A 23693-nucleotide genomic window follows, 5' to 3' on the forward strand; every position below is an offset into this window, starting at 1 on the left:
AAACATTCTTTGTGTGATCTCTGACACGGTTTGGGAATATTTCTTAGACTGCATTGGTTCTACTAATAAACAATAAAACAGCATCAAAGAGTAAGGCTATTAATGAATGAGGTAATCTAGAGCTAGGAAGTGAAAGGCCAACACAGTAGTCCAAAGGTGCAGTTTACAAGTAGTTATATGTCTTATATTTGTATTGCTTAAACCTATGCACGTAAATAATTCATGGAAGTGTATGCAACAGATGTATGCATCTAAATTTAAAGACTGCTTTTGTGGTCTTTTATTGTCACTATGTTAGATCCTAGTGCCTACTCTCTTTGCTCTTCCTCTTGCATTCAACCAGTTCCTGATACTGATGAGGCAGACTCTAATAAGATTGCATTGTGAGAGCACAATGGTCATCGATTTTTTTTTTATATTGGTGGAGAGACCTTGGAGCCCCTGTACCTTACAATGACCCGTATGTTACTCTTCCCCATTTTACTATCACCTTTACGGTGAAAGCAAATTGATGTTTGGTCAAAATAATTTCAAATTTCACTAGTATTTACAGTGGCATACTATACAAATACATTGAGCTAGAGACACCTTATCTACTGAGCAATGTAATTTAACCCACTTACAAAGTTTATTGGCGGTGCCAAGTAGAGGATAAAGGGTAATCTGGTGGGAAAGGAGGGTAGGACGAGGCAGGGAGAGCAGCACGCTCGTAGAAATTCTTAACAGTGGTGAACACAACTACTTGTGTGGTCAAGCTGCTAAGTTGCTGCCTTTGTCTCCTGTGTTCTAATATTGCTGTGGCTTGGAACAATCATGTGATTCTGGAGAACCCTCATTGTGTAACATGCCTAACAAATCTAACTACAAAGCTGTGTAACATAAATGGGAAGATACAATGAACCTTGTGTCCTCCAATGACTTGTTCCAAACCCTGCTGCATCACAACCTGTTTTCTCTGATCCACACAAACAAAATGTGTCCCTTTAAAGTGCTCCTGTACTTCACGGACCTACATGCATGTTAAGTATTTGTCAACTAAATGAAGACCATCATTGGCATCTATTACCTGATGCCTTCTATAATGCAGCATAATTCATGTCATTTTTTACAGGGTAAGAAAAGAATGCATTATGGCACATAAATAACTTCAGCAGCAATCATGTTCACTTAAAATAACCCCATTTAGCTTCTCAAAGTACAAAACTGCAGTGCATGTGTCCTCATTGTGCTCCTCTGATGGAAAGCAACTCCTGACGCTGTGAACTGCTCCACATAAATCCGGATTATGCCAGGGGAACACTTGTGCTGCCAACATCCGTTTTCAGAGGTGTAATTGGTTTGCCCTTTATGTGTTGATTTATTTATTTATTTTGGCGATTATCAATGCGCCACATGCCACCAAACTATTTATAGCATTGGCGAAACATTGAATTGTAGGCTTTCTTAGCAATATTTCTAAATTAAGTGAATTTGAATTTATCAGGTTTTTCGTCATGACTGCAAAACTCTTTTAGACTAGACTGATTAAGAGGAAGCAGCAGGAAGATCACAGTCCGGCAGAAATTGATGCGTCTTCTTATTTTCAATGTTATTTCCCATTAGAGTTTGACCTGAAAACGTTTACCTAAAATCAAAGTATCTGACTTTTCTTTGTAAAGGGTTTCTGTATGATTATGTCAGATTCACAACACCTTCTCTTTGCAGGTATTTAGGATGTTGTGGACTTGTAGGTCATCTGACAACTTTTGCAGGGTGGTTTTGTTAGACTGGACCAGCCTTGCATCCTTTACATCCACTTTTAATTCAAAGTATAATGCCCAACATCCTTTTTGATGTTGGGCATCTTCTCTTGTACGAAGCGAAATAGTTACTTAACTTCATCATGAGGAAGATATATATAGATATATATATATATATTGTTTACCACAAAAACACAGCGGCAGGTATACATACACACATACTTGGGTGGAGGTGGGGGAATTGGAGGTTTTTATTTGCATGGTACAGTAAATGATATCAAATATATGTTTAGCCAAAGATAGCTACGGTGCCATGTGAAGCACTTAGAAAAGTATGCATGTGTCTTGGCTCGCCTCTATTTTAAAGAAAACTCAAAGAAAAGGATGCAGACCCCCCCCCCCCCCGCCCCCATATTAGGTGGTATAGTCATGTGAGTCGCTCCTCTCCTGCAACAATGAATCATTAAATCACTAATAGTCATTCACCTGGCATCTAGCACCAGGAGTAGTATTAACTCTGCCATACTACAATGGCATATGGTTATGAGTGCACATAAGAAAAACTTGAATCAGTGTTAGTGATTGATGAACCTCAGATTCAAATTTACAGGAAAATATCCAAGCAAAAGGAGATCACTGTATATAATCAACTTACAGAATTTTCTTTTCCCTGTTTTCTGCAACAGTTTAATGCACAGCAATAGGCTACCATAAATAGGATAGAAGTAGGGGTAATCTGATGACCTGATTAATATCCCAGTGACCGATGGGCCACAGAACAACGGGCAGAAACATGGCGACTGATTTACCAATTGGAAGGGAGGTTTCCTAAACAATAACCCACAACCCTTCACATAATTTCAATGTTGGGCAATTAGATTAATATAAAAGCAATAAAAAATACCTTCTTCTCACTTAATTTAATTTTAAATTGCACATACACAGTATCAAACCAACCACCAATAAACAGCTAGGATAAACCACACACAAATCAATAAAAAAAAAGATCTCTAGGTGAGCCCGCCTAGCTATAATCAATTCTTGCAGGTGAGCAGTGACTCATATGATGAAGCATGTCTACCGGTGTTAGTGAACGATCCATGTAATCTTCCATGCACAGTCAATGCGTTATTCTTAAGAGAAAAATTGAATTTAGTGTGTATTAATATTGGGGTTTTTCAACTTTTATTTTTCAGTTTTAAGATAAACAAGAAACAGAGCAGTAATTAGAGTGTGAGACACGCAGTACAGCAAGCACATTGCGGGAAAGTACATTAATAGTCAATCATCCCAGTCAGGATTCCTGAGTGCCCAACCAGGAAACAGTCTCTCTCCACACATAGGCACATCAAGTTGTTCCACACCTCCAAATTGAGTCCCCTTCCCCTTACCATCCCCATTCTTACCATTGTGTGTATTAGTATAGCTAAAACCAGTATCTACAAAGAAAACAAAAAGATAATAGCAGCTTCTGCGGATGTCATATGACCCAACATTGTTTATAGCTCCAACGTGCTAGACTTTCTATAGCATTAGTCATAAGCCAATATTGTCCTACGAGGCTGCGCTCATGTCAACTGTAGGTCTGTGCATACATTAGCTATGCTCTCCGGACAAAAAGAAGAAGTTATTTACCTGACGAGCTAGACATTGTGGTAATGGGTGCATATGTAAGTTATGTAAACTATTGAAATGCAAGATGCCATCATTCCTTGCGCAGTGACGGCTGAGACCCTACGCATCCAGAACTATCGAGATTCAAACAGATTGTTCTTTTCCGAGCATTCCCTTAACTAACCCAAGAGGCAAGCTTGGCACACGCCGATATTTCCCGCGTTCAGTGAATCGTTGTGATTCAAACAGATTCCCCCTGAATTTACCCTAGATTCAAACCAGTTAGACGCATTTCACCCTTGACATTCGAACAGATCGTCAATTTGCAACGACGTCAAATCATCCTTAACCTTGTGAGGCGGGATATTTCAAATTCAACACAATTCTCTATTTGTATGTGCCCTAGAGGCAATAGAGATAAATATCTCTTTGGACTTATTGTACTATACTTTTCCAACACAAGAAAAGAGTTTTTTCGCTTAAAGGGAGCTACAATATTAATTTACCCTTGTCCTGATGATGGTCTTAACGAGTCACCCATAAAGACCGAAACGTCGACTCCCAACCTTATCCAAAGAAAAATTATCTACATCTGTTTGGATAGGTGTTCTACAGGCATTACAGTGATTTTGATTTATCTCTGATTTTTTTCCTGTATTCCTGTTGCACATATTTTTTCTGTATTGTACTTTCCCTTGATGACTAAATTTTGATAAAATCTATTTTCACTTTATTTGTTTTGTTTTGTCTTGTTTAGTTAGTCCTGGTGTTACACTTGCTTACTCAATTGTCAACGAATTAATTTCATTCAGGTTAATTAAGTTACCTACTCACTAGCTACAAATCACCAATTCACGTTCATTAATAAACTCCTTTGGAGGCAACTTTACCCATTCAGACATCATTCCTAGCAGGCACATCACCACCGTCACTGGGAATTGTTGGTAGGTCTGAAAGTGGGGGGAGTATTGTTTGAAAATGTTGAATTCTTGCAGGATTGGGGAAATCTAATTGTGATTGTGTGTTGAGGGTTGTGTGTTGAGGGTTGGTCCTAGATACTGCTGAGTTTGTAATGTTTGAAAGTGAGATTTGGGGATGTTGATGGAAAACCCCAATTTGAGAAGAATATCTATTGTCATTTGAGTGTACTGCTCTATTCTTGTCATAAAGTCAACCTGTAGAAGAAGTGCAATGACATCTTGAAAGGTAACCATATGGAAATGTTATGATAGGATGTATTTGTTTAAGGGCCTGAGATCTAGAATTGGCCTTAAAGTCCCATCCTTTTTGGGGATTAGGAAGTATAGAGAGTATACCCCTGAGCCCTAATGTGGAACTGGGAAGGGCTCTATTGTACCTTTGAGAAGAGCTTGAACTTCTTGTTTGAGTAATGTTTGATGCTCATGTGACATTATGTGAACACCAGGTGGAATGTTGGGTGATGTGGTAATGGGATCTAGACAACAGATATTCTATATAATGGCTAATACCCACTTTACTGGTGTGATGGATTGCCAAGCAGGTAGGTAATTGTGAATTCTGCCCCCGATGTGTTATGTGGTCGAGGGGAAGATTAGGGTAGTCACTGTTTGGGAGAGGAGGTTGCTCCATGTGGGGAGGCACCCTTACCTCTACCTCTGGTGTTCTTTCCTCTATATGAGCCACGATAGTAGCCCTTAGAGTATGATCTCTGACCTTGCTGCTTTTGTTGAGAGGTGGAAGCCTCAGGAGAAATGGATTTGGAGGTTCCACGTTATCCTGAGCAATGTAAAAACTCACGGGTCGAAGATGTTTGAAGTGCCCCCATAGCTTTGGCCGTCTCAGCATCTTTTTTTCTAGTGTGGAATCCACCTGAGGACCAAAAAGATGTTCTTTGTCAAAAGGCATGTTTCAAACAGCTTGTTGAGCCTCAGGCTTACACCCTGATATTTGAAGCCAAGCGTGTCGCGAAAGCAAAATGCTAGTGTTTACTCCCCTGGCGGCCGTGTCTGCAGCATCTAATGCACACTGTATGGAAGTGTTAGTGATAATTTTTCTTCAGACACTAACTCCACGTGTTTGTGCTCCTCTGGGAGATATTGAAGTAGATCTGTCATTAGATCACAGTAAACACAGTCATAGTGCGCTAGAAGTGCTTGCGAGTTGGCAATACGCCAATGATTGGCAGCCTGAGCTGCAACTGTTTTTCCCACAGCATCTATCTGTTTACTTTCTTTTTCAGGAGGCGGAGTGTCTCCAGTGGCCTGAGAGTTGGCACATGTGCTGTTGTGGTAACTAAGGAGTCTGGTGGTAATGCCCTTTGATGTAAATAGGGTCAGATAGTGCAGGTTTATATTTTTATCTACCCTAAGGGCGATGCCTCTTTCCCCACCAGGGTCTTTGAATTTGTACTCAGTATGCCTAAGCATGCCTTTTAACATGGGCAGGTATAGAGTAGCCCTAGGTGTGGTGGAATGTGTGTCTAAGAGGAAGTCATCATCTAAAGTCTCTGTATGAAGCTCCACATGGAAAAGCAGCAGCTCTTGCTATGACCTCCTGGTGAGGTAGCATCTTCAGGAGTAGACTGGTGTGCCGGATAGATATCAGGATCCGTGCCAGCAGGGGGATCTGTGTCATAATTTTCCCAGGGGTAATCTCCCTGTGGCTCCCCATACTCACCAGTTACTGCTATGGAGACCCTTGTGACGAGTCATCTAGTGGCTCGACTTGATGATACGGTAGCGCATGAGAGTGTGGCAGTGGTGGAGGTGGGGCTGAAGGTGGTGGAGTTGATAAGGGAGGTGGAAGAGGTGGAGGGCTGGTAGCTTTGTCCATAGTCTTCCCTCTTTGACAAACTGTCCTGTCTAAAGGTTCGTCAAAAATATTCTTCCTCTTAGGTGGTTGAGGAGAGGAAGGTGTACACAGTATACAACCAGTATATGCCTGGATGTGAATTCTCATCTGATGCATGTCCAATTTGTCCTGTAACTTGTGCAAGATTGGTCCCACTTGTGTGTCAGATCCAAGCTTTTGGACTTTTTTGGCTCCGAAACTTTCAGCTTGGAATCAGACTGCGCACTCTGCACCGAGGTAGAAGATGCAGGCTTTCGGCTCAATACCGAAGTCTGGCTCGATGCAGGTCGGTGCTGGGCCCAAAGGCTCTGTAGCTGTTTTTCGATGCCGGCCATGGCTAGATAGCAGTGGTGGCTCAGGAACCTGAGATTTTGAGACCCGCAGTGTTGAATGTTTTTTGGTAGGATTGTTTGCCAAGGGACAGGAACAGGGGAGGTGCACTCACAGACTGTTGAGCTGGAAGAATGTTCTCTACCTCAAAGTCTTCTTTATGCTCTGCGCCGGATGTTTCATCGACAGAGAAGACCCCCCTCTTCGATCGATGGCTGCTCCTGGGCATGCTCCCCATCAAAGACGTCGGGGTGTTGTCAGTGGCTCTGTAAGACATCTTGAGACAATGAGCTCTCCAATCCCAATGAGTCTTTCTGGAGTAGAAGGACTTGCAGGCATCGCTGACCACTTCACTGTGGGCAGAAGCACAAGTTGAACACAACTGTTGATCTGTGTGAGAGTACTCCACGTCGCAATGTGGACAGAACCAAAAAGGCTTGCGTTCCATTACCGGTGAAGCATTTTTGTGAAGATTGGCAACAAGGGAGAAGGTAGGCCCCAAAGGGCACATTCCTCAAGGGGCTTCAGTCATACAGAGGCGAACTGTCAGGATTTGTAATGGGAGTCACAGAAGGAAAAATGTGAGTGACAACAATATCACCGAAAACAGAGAGAAGAAACGGAGAATCGAACCAAAATGTCAAAACATGGAGTGGAGGCACACATGTCCGAACCCAACAGTAGAGAAAAAAACAATCTAACAATGGAGTCGATGCCATGCGCATTACTATCAAGATGGGGAGTCACTTGACCTCGTTACTCAAAAGACTTCTTCGAAGAAAAACAACTTGCACAACTCCGGACCCAACACTAGATGGCAGGAGTAAGAAGAGCATGCGTATCTACAGCCACACATGCCATTGAACATGTTTCTGCTACCTCTTCATTCTATGAAGACAGTGATTCATACCTTGATTATGTATAGGCTTGCTATGTCAATGCGCCTTATTTATGGCTGTTGGAAGCCCTGCTAGGACGACTTCAGGTTGTTTAGAACTTTGCCTCTCACCTTATTTTGAGACTTCCGAAGCATACCCCAATCTTCCCCACCTAAGATATCTCTATTGGCTGTCCATCAAGAAGTGGATTCTTTTATAATATTTTGTGTTGGCTCATCACACTTTCTTGCGAGTCTTTGCTAAACGATGTTCACCCTATTGTCTCCATTAAGAGCATTGTGCTCGGCGTAGGCAGCTTTGTTGGTAGTGCTGCGAATTAGGCGTGTGAGGAAGGAAGGGCGCGCCTTCTCCTACTTGGCTGCTAAGTCATTGAACCAGCTCTGCTTGAACTGCGAACTTTGGATTTGGAATCTGTTTTCCTATGGTAACTAAAAACTGGAGTTTTTCTTTTGGCTAATCTAGTCTTCTGGTATTCTTCTATTTTTGGTCGTACCTGCAGTTCATAGCACCACAACATTCCTTAGAGTAGATGTGTGCTCCAGAAAATCTGCACTTTCATTTATTCATTTATTGAAGTAAATGAAAAATAATGTAGTAAGGCCAGAAGATTCATAGGATTATCAAATTTAAGGGATGAAGGACAGTTAACCAGCTGAACCTCAGCAAAATGGTATAGGTTTTATATAACAGTTCATTTTAAAAGCGAGCAAAACTATTTTTTCTTTAAACAACTAATTTTTTGTTTATTTGTCTGTCAGTGACACGATTATATATGCTAAATGACACACTTGCATGTGTACTCTGCTCCAAAAACCAACAAGGGAAAATGGATGACACTATTTTTTAAAGACTTTGTAGTCACTACAAAGATTCTTCAAGAACACTTCTCCACAAAAAGAGAAATCAGTTAACATATGAGTACTTTAAAATACTTTAAAATATTATTAAAAAAAGAGAGCAGGAGAGGGAAAGCTCTTAGTTGAAACTATAAAATGTGTTTAGCAGGTGGGCAGAGTGAGAGGGAAATACCAATCAGTAATGCGCCTTTTCTAGTGCATACTACAGGATAGATATTTTTCTAATGAGATATAGCTGATGGATGTGAGAGTGGGGCTCAGAGGGTAAGGAAGGGACAGTCTGGTTATCATTTAGTTTTGTTAGCGGAATCATAGGGATGATTTGAGTGAAAAGAACAGTAGGAACTCTACTGAGCATGGAGACGGATGAGAGAGATTTGTTGATGATGCAACTGGTTTTGAAGATGGGGCGGGCAGCAAGAGAAGCCAATGGATTCTCTCAAGATGGGGGTGATGTGATTATATTTTTTCAGGCCTTGGATGAGACCTGCTACAGCATATAGGATAGGATGCTCTTAACCTGTTAAGTGCTCCCATCGACCAACGGCCGCCGCAAGCACTACCTGGCTAGTGCTGTGCACGACTGTTGGCCGACGCGGCCCGCCCACTCTTTCAATCCGCCGCACCGCAGCGGAATTCGCGCCGTGGTTAAGTGGGAACTAGTGCGGAGTCTGTGGGGCCATAAGGAAGGGCATTGCCACCTTCCAAATGATAGAGTATGAGGGCTTAAGCAGCAGTTCAGAGGCCACATTCTGGGAGGAATGCTTTCACTTTCTTAAGCAGAAGGAGCTGGTACCAGCGCCGTCTTGGATTTGGCAACAATATGTTCCATGAAGGCGAAATGAGTGTCCAGGATGAAGCAGGGTTACTTGGCATCAAGTGAGAAGTGGGGTTCAAATTTTTCCAGGTTCATTTCTATCCAACCATGGAGAGGCAGCACTGAAGCACAGTATACCCAACACTGGAGTACTCTCAATATTACACAGCCAGTGCATGCAATATTAGCGCAATGTCACTGTTAAGCAGTCAGTATATATTCTGCAGTGGAGGGCTTTCATGGTTATATAGTCAGTATACCAATAACTTTAGGTCTCTTAATGCTGGCTATGCAACACTTAAGCATTCTCATCAAAGCATTCTCAGTGGAACAAACACATGGCACATCGAATTTGGACAGTGAATAAAAAAGGGAAAAATAGCATCATATGCTACAAGTAAAATGAAATTTATAGGGATTCTGAGACATTTTAATGCAAAATCAAAAACATGGGAAACTGTGAAATGTAATGAAGTCTAAACACAGACTCAGGGAAAGCAGCTGTGTAGCATGGCAACACTTACATATTTACTAAATACTGTTCACATAGTAATGCAGACCATGTAAGGAAAACAGAGAGAGTCATCTAAAAGAACAGGACAGCAGTGTAGTGTAGTGTTTAGAGCTGTGACAGTTATTCCTGGCACTGCATTCTGGAACGTTATGCATCCTTTCCACCACTAAATCATGCTCGGTCTTAGTTCATATGCCCACTACAACTTTCTTGGACTGACCTGTAATTAGATCTGGCTTTGCCATTTGGGCTTGGCTGACAGACCGTAGAGAGGTTTTTTTAAACCAATGAAACTTGATTTGGTAGCCAAATTGGGCTTCTTAGGGTCTACATATATGACAAAAGCACTACAGCCAGACACAGGAGGTCACCAATGCACACAAACAATAAAAGGGCCTGTACTGCCTCGTGGTTATCAGTGGCGGCTCCTCCGCTAAGGCAGAGGAGAGTCGCTCCTCTGCTGTTGTGCAGCAGTAAAAGAAAGGAAAAATTAAATGATTCAGATGCATTGTTATTATCATTGTATTCTTCCCTGCTGCTGCAGCAGGAGGCCGGGGCTGCTCTGCAGGGGAGGAGTGGTGAGGCACACTAAAGTGTACATGATGCTTTGACCAGCCCTCTCGGGCAGCCAGTCATGAAGCCTGCATGGAGAACATGCCCCGGCCCCCAGTCCCCGTCTGAGCGCTTAACCATGGCACTCAGACCAATCACAGCGCTGGTTTAGGGGAGCCAATTACAACGCTGCATTGGACCACAATTACTGGTAAAGAAAGGCATTCATTTGTTTTCCATCCCAAAGATGGTTCAGTGACCCCCCTTTGGTCGATCTCTCAGATGATCTGCTTTTACTTCATGATTCGGTGGGTTGTCTTTGATGATCATGTTAGATCTTGCAGAAAAAGTCTGTGCCATTTGACTCAAATTTGAACGCAACCACTGCATCCCTGCACTGCTTGTCTTAGGGAGTCTTCCTCTAATGCATGTGAGAGAGGAAGGGCACAGAACACAAGAAGCATTTTCTTAGCCCAAAAGATGCTTTCTCCTCAGCTGGAACTGCAGTAGAGAAAGCAGTTCTACATTCAGGACCCAACGTGCAGGTGCTCCACCCAGCCATGAACAAGAGTGATTTAAAGTCCTGCGCACTCCTAATGGTTTGGACATTTATTAACTCTGAAGCAATGGAGAGCTGCAGATAGTGTGGTGGTTCTCTCTTCCTGGTTCACAAACTACTACTCTTTCTGTACATTTATTGAGAGATCCTATGGTGTGTTTACAGAAGTCCCTAACAGAAAAATCTCTTTCTACATAAACTCCATGTTTGACTGTAATACATAAAAACTACATTATATGATAGTAAAAACATACCTTTCAGAAACGTAAAGAACACAAGAAACCAGGAGGACAAGCAAAACTCAGTGATATCCTACAAGTGCTAAGCATCTGACAACTCCCCTTATTGTCCTCCTCCCATTTCTATCTCCACCCCTTTGTTGAGAATACCTTCATGGAGGTGAAGTTTCTTGCCCGGTCGAACTGGAACTCCATCTCAATGTAACCTTTTCCAGTGCTTTCATTCCTCCAGCCAACGTAGTCATAGCCTGGCCACACCCTGTACTGGAGGCTCTGCGTGAACTCATCCTGGCCAATCACGCTGTCCGTGAGCTGACCCAGACCCCCAAAAAGATGCCTGGAGAGAAGAGAGACAATCCAACTGGTTAATGCAGTGCCTGTTGCAGGAGTACTCTGCAGAGAAAGCTTCTGTGGTTTACTATTCCTAGCTTGGGAAGAGTATCTCAACACTTCACGCTGTGAAATTGTTAGGTTTACAGCCCCATTGCAGAAAGATTAAAACTTGAAGCGACTTAAACCAACAAGGCTTGGAATCATTTGAAGGGACCACGCCTAATTCTTTGTACTCACCTGCCACTAAGAGAGAAGAGAGGAAATTGTGTGTGCATCTCTTGTGGGTTCAATATTAATGAACAGATGCTCAAATGGCCATAACAATTAAGGCAATGCATGGGACGCGCAGGTGAACCGAGACACAATTTCAGCTTATATTTTTAAAGAGCAGTGGCCATTCCTAAACATAATTTTAAAAACAGTTTGAGAATAAATAAGTGAAATGGTTGTGGGTTGAGGTAGAGGGCAGAGGACAGACAACAAGCAACAGTAATGATAGCCAGTTATTTGACTCAGATTAATACTGTCCACATTCAAGAACATTTTGCAGATAATAAAATCTACATTCAGAGCTTCAAAATGAAATATACATAATCCTTTTCCCAATTCTTTAACAATCAAGTTTCTAGCTACCAAAAAAGGCAAGACACCAGGTTCTATCCCTCAGTGCACTCCCATGCACTCCGGGGTCTCATAATCTTCATGGGGACATTGTTTATTTCGTCGATGATCCTTTCCCAACGTTATCACTGGCAGTGGCACTTTAACCCAGGACACTCTTCTACTTCTAACAGCACCAAGGGGCCGATTATGATAGCGGATAATCCGCATCCTCTGGGGCCGAAGCCACCGCCGGCCCGGAGCATGCGGATAATCCGCTGCGGACTGAGAAAAGACCCCCCGCCAGATTAGGATGGCTGGGGCATATTTTATTTTTTCAGTCCGCTGCTTTTCCGCAGCGGTCGCCTTCCGACCGCAGCGGAAAAGCTCTAACATGGCTGGCGGTGTCTATCAGACACCGCCAGCCATATTAGGATGGGGGTGCTCCTATGCCTTTCCACGGCGGCATTTCTGCTATGGAAAGGCATACAGTGTTGTCTTCTGGGGCCCGTTGCGGGCCCCCAGGGGTGAAGGGGGGGTGGGGGGTGCACATAGGGGGTACCCCCCCCCCGCCTTTACGTGCTCGAAGCGGCAGGCACCACGCGGTGCCTGCAGCTTCGTGCATGCAAAGGTAAACATGCATTTTTTTAACATTGCGGTGTGTGCTGCTTCAAGCAGCACCCGCCGCAATGTTAAAAATACAGGATGTGACCGCCAGGGTGGCGGTCACATCCGAATTAGCACGGAGGGACCGCCGCTGCCCCTGCGGACGGTTCCTCCTCCTCTGGGGTGGCGGACGGACGCAGGTCCGTCCGCCATCCTAATAGGCCCCAAAGTTAGGACCGTGAGCTGGGCATAGACTCCTTTGCACTTTGCAACTGGTTATCGTATTAAGCACTTTTCATTAGTGAGCCTCCTGTTTACTTACTTTTTAGGTCTCGCCTGTCGATGCGCATGCGCATCGAGCAAGCGAGACTATAGGGGCTCATCCACTCTTTATCTAACTGCAAGGAATCGTGGCGATTCCTTGCAGTGCCCGTGACTTTTAAGGTCAATGCGCATGCGCATTAAGCTTATGCGCATGCGCATTGACCTTAAAAGTCATGGGCGCGTGCACGTCCGTGTTTGTTTACCCTTGCCTACTCTCTCTCTCCCCTCTCCGCCCCCTCCCCGCTCCGCCCCCTCCCCTTCCCTCCGTGTCGCATTTCTCCTCTCCCCTCTCCGCCCCCTCCCCTGCCCGCCGTGTCTCCGATCCTTTCGCTCTCCTCCCCCCTCCCCTCTCTTCCCTCCGGCTTCTTTTTTTTTTTTTTTTACTCGCACCTCTCCCCTCTCCGCCCCCGTTCCACCCCTACTCTCCTCCCCCCTCCTCCTCTCCTCCCGCCGTGCCTCCCCTACTCTCCTCCCCCCTCCTCCTCTCCTCCCCTGCCTGCCTGCCGCTACCGGACGACAACAAACCACAATTTCTAATGTCCATCTCCCTGCTCGGTTGTTTCACCCAGCCCCCTGCTTCAGCCATCTTCTGCGCCCTCACTTACGTGCGCCGTCTCCATCCCCTCCCACCCCCCTGCCCGTCGATCTATTTGGTATGTGTATAGTCGCACTGTGATTTATATTTCTTTTTTCTACTTCACGTTCTGAGCGAGGTTTTGAACCTTTTACTCAGTGAGTCACTATGATTACATCACTGTCACGGCATTATGAGGCGGATTTTGACCACCAGAAAATAGTTAAGCAGAACCCAGTTTAACAGTCATTTTTTTTACTCGCACCTCTCCCCTCTCCGCCCCCGTTCCACCCCTACTCTCCTCCCCCCTCCTCCTCTCCTCCCGCCGTGCCTCCCCTACTCTCCTCCCCCCTCCTCCTCTCCTCCCCTGCCTGCCTGCCGCTACCGGACGACAACAAACCACAATTTCTAATGTCCATCTCCCTGCTCGGTTGTTTCACCCAGCCCCCTGCTTCAGCCATCTTCTGCGCCCTCACTTACGTGCGCCGTCTCCATCCCCTCCCACCCCCCTGCCCGTCGATCTATTTGGTATGTGTATAGTCGCACTGTGATTTATATTTCTTTTTTCTACTTCACGTTCTGAGCGAGGTTTTGAACCTTTTACTCAGTGAGTCACTATGATTACATCACTGTCACGGCATTATGAGGCGAATTTTGACCACCAGAAAATAGTTAAGCAGAACCCAGTTTAACAGTCACTTAAAATATTTAGTCACTTAGAGATAATTTGTGACTTATATATTTGTTAGCTTCTAAAAAAGACGGGCGTTTTTTGTAAATCTAGAAGAAACGCACTTCGAATTGCTGATTATCTGTTTTACTGTCTAGGTCCCTGATTGCAGTGTAAAGTGGTAAGGTTCTGTCTAATTGTATATCAGAATCGTTGTTATTTAAAAAGGCTTTCACGGCCGGCCGGCCATGCTTTCAGTTTCACGACCGGCCGGCCGTGTCAATTACATTTCTCTCCCCGCTCCGCCCCCTGCTGCGGCCGTGTCGCACTTCTCCTCCCCCCCCCTCCCCACAGCAATGCCCTCCGTCTTGTTTTCCTTACCTCCTGGCCTGCCTGGCCTGCACCATCTTTGCGGCGACAAACAGATGTACTGTTTGCATGTTTGAGCCACATAGATCCGTGAACTTATTTCTACTTCACGTTCTGAGCGAGGTTTTGAACCTTTTACTCAGTGAGTCACTATGATTACATCACTGTCACGGCATTATGAGGCGAATTTTGACCACCAGAAAATAGTTAAGCAGAACCCAGTTTAACAGTCACTTAAAATATTTAGTCACTTAGAGATAATTTGTGACTTATATATTTGTTAGCTTCTAAAAAAGACGGGCGTTTTTTGTAAATCTAGAAGAAACGCACTTCGAATTGCTGATTATCTGTTTTACTGTCTAGGTCCCTGATTGCAGTGTAAAGTGGTAAGGTTCTGTCTAATTGTATATCAGAATCGTTGTTATTTAAATGTATGGTTAAGAAATTCCACCCTCAACCCCTCACCCTCAATCCCTCACCCACACTCACCCACACTCACCTTCACCCTCACTCACCTTCAACCCCTCACCCTCACTCACCCCCACTCACCCTCATTCACCCACACTCACCCACACTCACCCACACTCACCCACACTCACCCACACTCACCCACACTCACCCACACTCACCCACACTCACCCACACTCACCCTCACTCACCCACACTCACCCTCACTCACCCACACTCACCCACACTCACCTTCACCCTCACTCACCTTCAACCCCTCACCCTCACTCACCCCCACTCACCCTCATTCACCCTCAACCCCTCACCCTCACTCACCCTCAACCCCTCACCCTCACTCGCCCTCAACCCCTCACCCTCAATCCCTCACCCTCACCCACACTCACCCCCACTCACACTCAACCCCACTCACCCACACTCACACTCACTCACACTCACCCTCACTCACCCTCACTCACCCTCACCCTCATGCTAAAGATTTACAAAAAAAACCATTAACAATTCTAAAAGCACTAACTCTAATGCTGCGAGACCTATTGCATTTCTAATGCTTGTTTGTTGTTGTTGGCTTATCTGCACATCTCACAATTACATTAAGATGCTTAGGTATTTTAATCTGGAGCACCATTTCCACCGCCAACTATCGGGGAGGGGGGCAAACTTCCACATTCGAAGCAGTATTTGGCTAAACAAGCTCATGAGGATTGCCATAGATGTGGATATTGTTATTGGTAGAAAGCTTATAGAATGTCCATGCCAGTTCAAGTAAAGAATACCCGAACCCATGTGGTATGGGTCAGTTTCTCCATTTGGGTGTATCAATTTTAATATAAAGATTCTTTTTCTGCGTTGAAGCAAGAGCTTTGCTTCAAGACAACAGTTCTTAACCTTTTGAATTCTGGGGACCCTTTGTGATTCATTGCCTGAAGCCAGTGGCCCCTGCCTATTTTTATGACTTAAATCATAAAACAAAACACAAAAATACATAAACAAGAATACATCAAACAAATACACAATAAATCATTGTATTTAATTCACAAAACAATACAAAATATACAAACAATCTAATTTTAATTTAATTGGAAGGTGGACCTTTTCTACATTTGATTGTATTCTTAATAGACAAAAGAAGTATTCTAGACTGTAGCAGATTACTTTCTCTTTCTTGCTCCTATTGGATGCTCTGTTTTTTTTAAATACATTTATTTGTATTAATACAAGGCATCCAATAAGTGCAAAGAACAAAGGTAAGACATTTCCACATATCCTTACAACAGATCATGTATACTTGGGGGGATGTGAAGGGAAAGGAGGATGAGGGGGGTGGATGACATACCGTTACAGACAAGGGTCACGGGGATGCAAGTATATCCAAAGGAGGGTCAACTGGTGGTACACAAATCTCACCTCTGTATCGATTCCACAACCCCCAGTCACCCACTTACGGGGTCAGCCTCTGGCCAGGTATACGGTCTTCTCATGAAACATACACCAGTCCATGCTCTCTTTCCATTTACTCGGGCATAGGTGGTCTTCCGGAGCCCCACTTCTGTGCCATATTTCTTTTCGCTACCATTGCCCCCAGAGTGGCCCACTTGGTCTGTGCTATATTTAGGTCTGTGGGTTCCCAAATATTATGGATACATCTCCTCGCCTCTGGTAAAAACGGCACCCCCAACACCTCTCGCAAAACATCATGTATTGCACTCCAGTAATCCACCATATAGCAACATTCCCAGATGATATGAAGGAACGTGCCCACCTGCCCACATCCTCGCCTGCACAAATCGTCGTCCGAAAGCCCCATCCGGACCAAGCGTGGAATTGTGACATATACTCTGTGTAATATCTTCAATTAGACTAGCCTAGGATGCTCTGTTTTTGTTGTCGGATACCAGTGCTTCAGTTGAGGCTACCAACCATTCATACTAGAATCTGTTTACTGTACTTCGCTGTTCTTAACCCCTTCGATGCTGATGACGAGCTCAGCTCGTCATCAGCCACGGGGGCGTGTGCGGATGACGAGCTGAGCTCGTCATCTAACGCGGCTTTTAGAAAAAAGCCGCGTAGCGCGAAAATAACCGCTGCAGCGATGCGGTTAAACAAAGGAAACCAACTGAATTTCATATTCCTTCACATTTGCGAAGTGTTTAAAAATACATTTTTAATTTAGATTTTTAATGTGGATACGTAGCGTTTCTTGATATGCTAGTAGTATTTAATTTTCTACATAGTTGAAGACCCCCTCTTAGTAGGCCTCATGGACCTCCAGGGGTCTGTGGGCCCAGGTTAAGAATCGCTCATATGCGAGATATCAGAGATATTGCATCATTATTAATGTCATAAGAGTGGGAGCTCCATCTGTCCCAACTGTTCTGTGAAGCATACTACATATATCAGAGAAAGTGCAGAATTACGTTCTTGATTGTGAGAGCAGAGCAAATATAAGTGTATTATTGTCAATGCATTAATCACTGTTGCATTTGTAGCTATGTATTTGATTGTTTTATTTTTGTGTCGAGCAGTACATGTCGCCTTATGGCCACATCAGAAATCTTGCTCCTTACCGGGCTCAGTAAAGCCAGTAATCAAGATCACTTCTTGATCAACAGTGGTGATTATCTGAATGACTGATTATTAGTCAGATCATCAAGAGTATGAAGAGGAGTGAGTGCAGCTGCGGCCTGTGTAGGTAAGAGCTATGAGGCGGTGGGGCCTGGCGGGAGAGGGGGGGAGGCGGGGGTCGACAGATGACGATGAGGGAAAATTATTTATTTAATATTCCCTCATGGCCATCTGTTGAATTCCCCCCCAACCTGGCCCCACCGCTATTACCTGAATGGCCGCTCCTGAGTGAGAGTATGAGGAACCTCCATCTGATTTACTCAAGAGGGAATAGGAGTGAGACCAATAGGGTCAGCTTAGGATCGATAACTGTGCCTCATTTACCTTAGCGGTACATATAGAGCGCTATTAGAAGCAGGCTACCTGCCAGTATTAAGAACTAAATCAAACTGAACACTTACATCCTTCAGCCAAGCTCAAAGAAGCTATGTCAGACCTGTCCCACCCAAACTCTGGTGTATCCCTTCTTTCTGGTGCTCTGGTTACAATTTGATCCTAAGCAGACTCAAGAGAAAATGCACACGAAATCCAGAGAGCTTACTGGCTAAACTCACTTGGTTGCCATTAATCCTGAATAGGATTGACATGAAAAATGGGTTTGGAGTATATCAAAAATTATATTTGTAGATTTCGTGCATATAAAGGAGGGCACGTGTGGCAGGGCCTGTGCTTACCTGCGCTCATGGTATCCATCATAAGTAGTATCATTCAGGTAGGCAATAGGGTAGCCGGGAGACGCAATTATGCCTCCCTCAGGAACACTGTATGATTCCAAGCCATCTGAAAAACAAAGAAAGTTGCACGTAAGTTGGTGTTTGTGGAATTTTCGCAGGACTTTGTGAGCTAAAGGGGGGCGGGGACAAGCTTACTTTAAATCATAAAGAGATGGATGCTGTAAAACATGGTATTACCAGTATTCCTTTATTTCTCAGTTTAGGGTGAGGGCGGCGAACCATCTTATCCACATAACATGGGGTTATATTTCAATGTGGGCACCAGGCTGCCCAAGAGATGCTTAAATTATGCCGCCGTAAACCATATGAAAGTATGGCATAGCTAGTTCTCAGAACGCATACAGCTATATCTTTAGTCATTCATAAAGATGAGGGCACACCAAACAAAGAAACATGTCACTGTGACATTAAACCAGAGTAAAAATAAAATACAGACATTCATCACTACTAGGAACTAAAGTAAAACGACAAAGACTGACTGACTGTGTGATCAAACAAACGTTAGCAGTACTGAAAAACATCTCATTACGCCCAGGCCAGACTGAACACACAGAGAAAACTCAATGTAAAGACAGGGCAAAGAGCAAATAAAGAGAAAAAACCCACACCATATTCACAAGCTAAAGAGAAAACAGACAAACCTAGCCCCAAGTCAAAACCATACCAAAGTAAAAACTACAAAAATATCTCATAGTGAAGGCAGAGCCAATTGAAATTTAGAAGCACAGCTGATATTGTGATTAATTCACTTATGTCAGAACAAAGTGAAAACGCAGAGCGGCGTTAGACCACATTGATAACAGGAGGAACTAAAAATGATGCCTGGCCAAAGAAAAAATATAAAGGAATATCTCAGTGTAATATCAACTGAAAATATGAACGAATACCTAACTTGGAAATTAGACCAACATCTGATATAGAAAAGGATGTTGCAAGCTTAGATCGTTGCAAGGACACATAAAATAAAAAGTATGTTTTATATTTTATGAAACATTCAGTTATAATTCAGCATTCTTTCACCTGATTCCAACAAGCTTCGCGAGCCAACAAGACACCCCTAGACCCTGATTTCAGGGTGGTCAGATCTGATTCTTGAGCAAACCACATGTAGCACAGAGGCCGAAATCATGAGTTCCTGAGAAGTGCGGTGCACCTGGTAAATATTGGGTGTGTAAAGTTCCCTCCTCCCCGTGGTAATATTCCTCCGGTACTCTCAGTAAGTCAAACCTGCTTTCTGCACCAAAACCCGCACGGTGGGCCATACTCTGAAGGAGCTATACTTATAGGTAGACTCATCACTGGATCAAAAAAACATTCACACATTTCCCCTGATCTGAAATCCCTGAACTGGCTGCTTTTTGAAGCCAGAATACATCTGAAAATCGCCTGCATGACGCACAAGGCTGTCCACCTGAGCTCACCTGGATACCTCGCTCAGAAGCTGACGATTTCTGGAGGCTCCAGAAACACTAGAGGGACAAACAATCTCTTGCTAAAGCCCCTAAGATTTCGCAAGGAAAAAACCTATAAGCGCTCCTTCTCAGGAATGGCACCTAGGATCTGGAACTCACTCCCCCCTGAAACCAGGCTCATCTCCTCCACCATACTTTTTAAGAAAGAAGTAAAAGCTATCCTCATGGCTAAATACACTTGAATTATTACTGGGTATGATATTTACAGTCGCTGTACCATTCAGTTCTGCTGATTTTTTTTCTTTTTTTGCATTTTTGTATGACTCGTATTATTGACCTTCCTGATTGTTTACGCTATTACTTATTTGTACTTGTATCATTATTGATGTATCTGTCTGATCTGACTATGCTGTTGAGTCTGACTATGCTCCCACATGTACCTTCCCCACCCCAATTGTTATGTACTCACATGCTATTTATTACTTTCGTCTGTAAAGCGCTCTGATATCTGCAAAGATCTTGTTCGCGCTATATAAAACTTTCAAAATAAAATAAATAAATAAATAATATCACTCCAAACAGATTCTAGATACTGAGGATGAGGGATTTTATCAAGGGCACCCCTTCGCACTTCTACTTAGGACGAGAGAGTCACCCCAAGGGCTCAGAGGCCAACACTTTGGAATGTTCTGGACTCCAAATCAGAACCAATCCCAAGTACCTCCAATTCAGGAAACTGCTAAGAAGGGACATTCTTAAGGATGATTTTGCCCAGGGGTTAACCAGGGACCACCGTAGAAGAGCATCAGAAGGAAGAAGCAACCCACCGACTGGATTCTTAATAGGCTGATTCAGCAGGTATTTACAGTGGTAAACAGAGGTTTACAGCCAAAAACACTGAATTTAACCAAGTCAACAAATGACAAAGGGATTCCTGGCAGGTGTAAATGTATTTACCACCGAAGATTTCTCTGCAGGGCCAACCACACTTTGGAACGCCTACTTGCCTCCCCTTGGGTAGTGTATGGAAGACGGCACAAGACAGAAGGAACCCATAGGAATCCCCATATCAAATTCTCAGTAGTACAAATGGAAACCTACACCTGGTGTAGGAAATATCCCAAATTCCAAGAAAGTGCATTCGTGGCCAGATCTGAATCAGCCTCCAAATAAACTAATGGGTTATAGGAACTCTAATGAACATACAGGGAAAGTGTTCTGCGTATTTATCATTCCACAGGGTCTGGAACACCTTCCATTTAAACATCAGGCTAGACTCTTCCTTTGATGCCTTCAATTTTGTTCCAGCACCATCTCTCAGAATAAAGGATAAAGTAGTACCTAGGTCTACGCAACTGAGGAATCCCGTCGGAAGGTATAAAAACTACTCCACTGGAGACTGTTGATATTGTTTCTCTAAGGGTACATTGTGTTTTTCACCTGCATTTTCATTTATGACAGTGATATTTACTTCTATGTTCTTAACTGATGTTCAGTTTGTTACATTACTAGAAACATCATATTTATCCTTACTATATGTAGGGTCACCTGTGTAACCTACAGAGTGTATATTTTGTGCAAAGGTTTACTACCCCTCTTTCTTTGAGTATATTCAATGCAATAATCACTCACTGAACTGTAACTTGGAAACTCACTCCATATGAAGCACTCTGTCACTCCTCCGTCTGTCCCTCACCATATCAAACTGCTAATAAATAAATCCATTACATTCAAGTGGGCAAACCACAATATTCAACTCTGAGAAGGTTGAGAATCTTTGTCATCAAGTGCACCTATTAAATACTTGTATTTTCAATCACCTCAGACTTTCAACGTGGAAATACCTTTTTGCAAGAATAGAGAGAAGACACCATGAGACAAGCTAGATAAACAAATAGAGGAGTGCCATCATGGGAAAGTCAAAATGAGATTCCTAATGTGGTGGCAGGTTGACAAAAGGAAAGAATTTATCCTTTTGTTAAAAACCCCTCACTCACCAGCCTAGTGGTGACATGCTTCATCATCGGGGTCCACCCTAGTGGCCTAGCGTCACTAGGGTGTGCTACGACACCTGGGTTACAGTGGAGCAGGTTGTGAATGTAAGTGCAGAAAAAATGTTAAAAATTGTCCTGGTTTAACTTAAATAAATGTTATTAACAAGTAACTGGACAATGTTAAAAAAGGGTGAGGCGAGATACTGTGAGGGTATATTAAGACCGAGAGTATCTCTTATATGTGTGATGGTCTACGTGTTTCAACCGTGATTGGGATGTACCAGGTTTTCATCAGGACCGGATAGTCAGGGAACTGGGAGGTATGTGCCCCCTAAAAGGCACACCCTGCCCTTGTCCTCTGTGACCCAAATTAGCAAAAATCTGCTATCTGGCGTAAAAGAAGACTCTAACCACAGTGGGTGAGTCCAAAACAATGAAAAAGACTACTGTTTTGGAGTCCTATCTCATCGGAGGGCGAGAGGGGGTATCCGCACTACTTAACCGATTTAGTTACTTCATGGTGGAAATGCCGGTTACCTATGTTTGTCCTCCGCTGCCCTGCTACGTAGCAGGGCAGCGGAGGACAAACATAGGTAACCGGCATTTCCACCATGAAGTAACTAAATCGGTTAAGTAGTGGGGATACCAGTTTGACGTGGACTCACCCATGTGGTTAGAGTCTTCTTTTACGCCAGATAGCAGATTTTTGCTATTTTGGGTCACAGAGAACGAGGGCAGGGTGTGCCTTTTAGGGGGCACATACCTCCCAGTTCCCTGACTATCCGGACCTGATGAAAACCTGGTACATCCCAATCACGGTTGAAACATGTAGACCATCACACATATAAGAGATACTCTCGGTCTTAATATACCCTCACAGTATCTCGCCTCACCCTTTTTTAACATTGTCCAGTTACTTGTTAATAAAATGTATTTAAGTTAAACCAGGACAATTTTTAACATTTTTTCTGCACTTACATTCACAACCTGCTCCACTGTAACCCAGGTGTCGTAGCACACCCTAGTGACGCTAGGCCACTAGGGTGGACCCCGATGATGAAGCATGTCACCACTAGGCTGGTGAGTGAGGGGTTTTTAACAAAATGGTAAATTAATTCCTTTTGTCAACCTGCCACCACATTAGGAATCTCATTTTGACTTTCCCATGATGGTACTCCTCTATTTGTTTATCTAGTTCTTCCACAGGGGAATAGGAGTACCCTCCGTTCACCTTCAGTGAACACGATCCCTTGCTCTCACTTTTGTTAGCATACCATAAGACAAGCAACAGGCATGAGAAGCCAGGCTGACTGACTAATCCAGCCTTGGAAAAAGTTGACCTCTTGAGTTACTGTGGTCAGGGAAAAGCCCCCAAGCATCGTCAGCTTATGCCTTTCCAGGAAGCCGGCTTCTTTTACGTCCTGCTATAGACAAGACCATGAATCACACTTGTGCATCATGGGACTAAGAGCCTAAAAAACCTCAGACCCCTAAGAGATGGCGCCAACCTCCCAGAACGGCGAGGAGTCGAGCCTCTGTAATCAATTGTCTGTGGAAAACTGGGGAATAGGAGTCAGGGGGAGGGAGGTCTCCACATAGTGTTGTGCGGCATAATTAACTGGTCCCATATCTCTAACGCCAAGTTGTGTAATGAAAGCCGTCAAAGAAGAAGGGACCAACCTTGAAGCTGTGCAGATGAACTCAGCCAGACCACAGACTCAATGCTAATTATAAATTCTGAACACCAAAAAACTGTTTTTCTTAGACCTCTCCAAGCTTAGATGCTTCGACAGTGGTAATTCTGACAAGGAACTTGCAAGCAGTTCAATAAGAAGCCTTAAAAAAAGGTTTTAAGTGTGCTAAAATTCACTAAACTGATCAACTAAACAATGTTTCAAGTACAGACGGATATGAAATCCAAGACCTAGAAAGGAAGAGCCCCCTTTAGATGAGTGACTGGAGGTGTTTAGGCGTTAGATGGATGGCAACGCAGTTTAAGCTGGCCAGACAGGCTGAAGAATTACACGAACAGTCA

At 43.7% G+C, this 23693-nt stretch overlaps 1 protein-coding gene across 4 annotated transcripts in view; it reads right to left on the reverse strand.

The window, feature by feature from the left end:
* LOC147710550 (discoidin domain-containing receptor 2-like) overlaps positions 1-23693 on the reverse strand; it is a 369004-nt gene that overhangs the window by 64334 nt on the left and 280977 nt on the right. For all 4 annotated transcript variants that reach the window (XM_086921220.1, XM_086921217.1, XM_086921218.1 and 1 more), the window contains 2 exons: positions 18193-18298; positions 11103-11289 (listed from right to left, as the gene is read on the reverse strand). In XM_086921220.1, the coding sequence (XP_086777346.1) occupies positions 11103-11289; positions 18193-18298 (293 nt within the window). The remainder of the gene's footprint in view (positions 1-11102; positions 11290-18192; positions 18299-23693) is intronic.

Source organism: Lissotriton vulgaris, chromosome 5 (genome assembly GCF_964263255.1).
Source record: "Lissotriton vulgaris chromosome 5, aLisVul1.2, whole genome shotgun sequence".
Classification (NCBI taxonomy): domain Eukaryota; kingdom Metazoa; phylum Chordata; class Amphibia; order Caudata; family Salamandridae; genus Lissotriton; species Lissotriton vulgaris.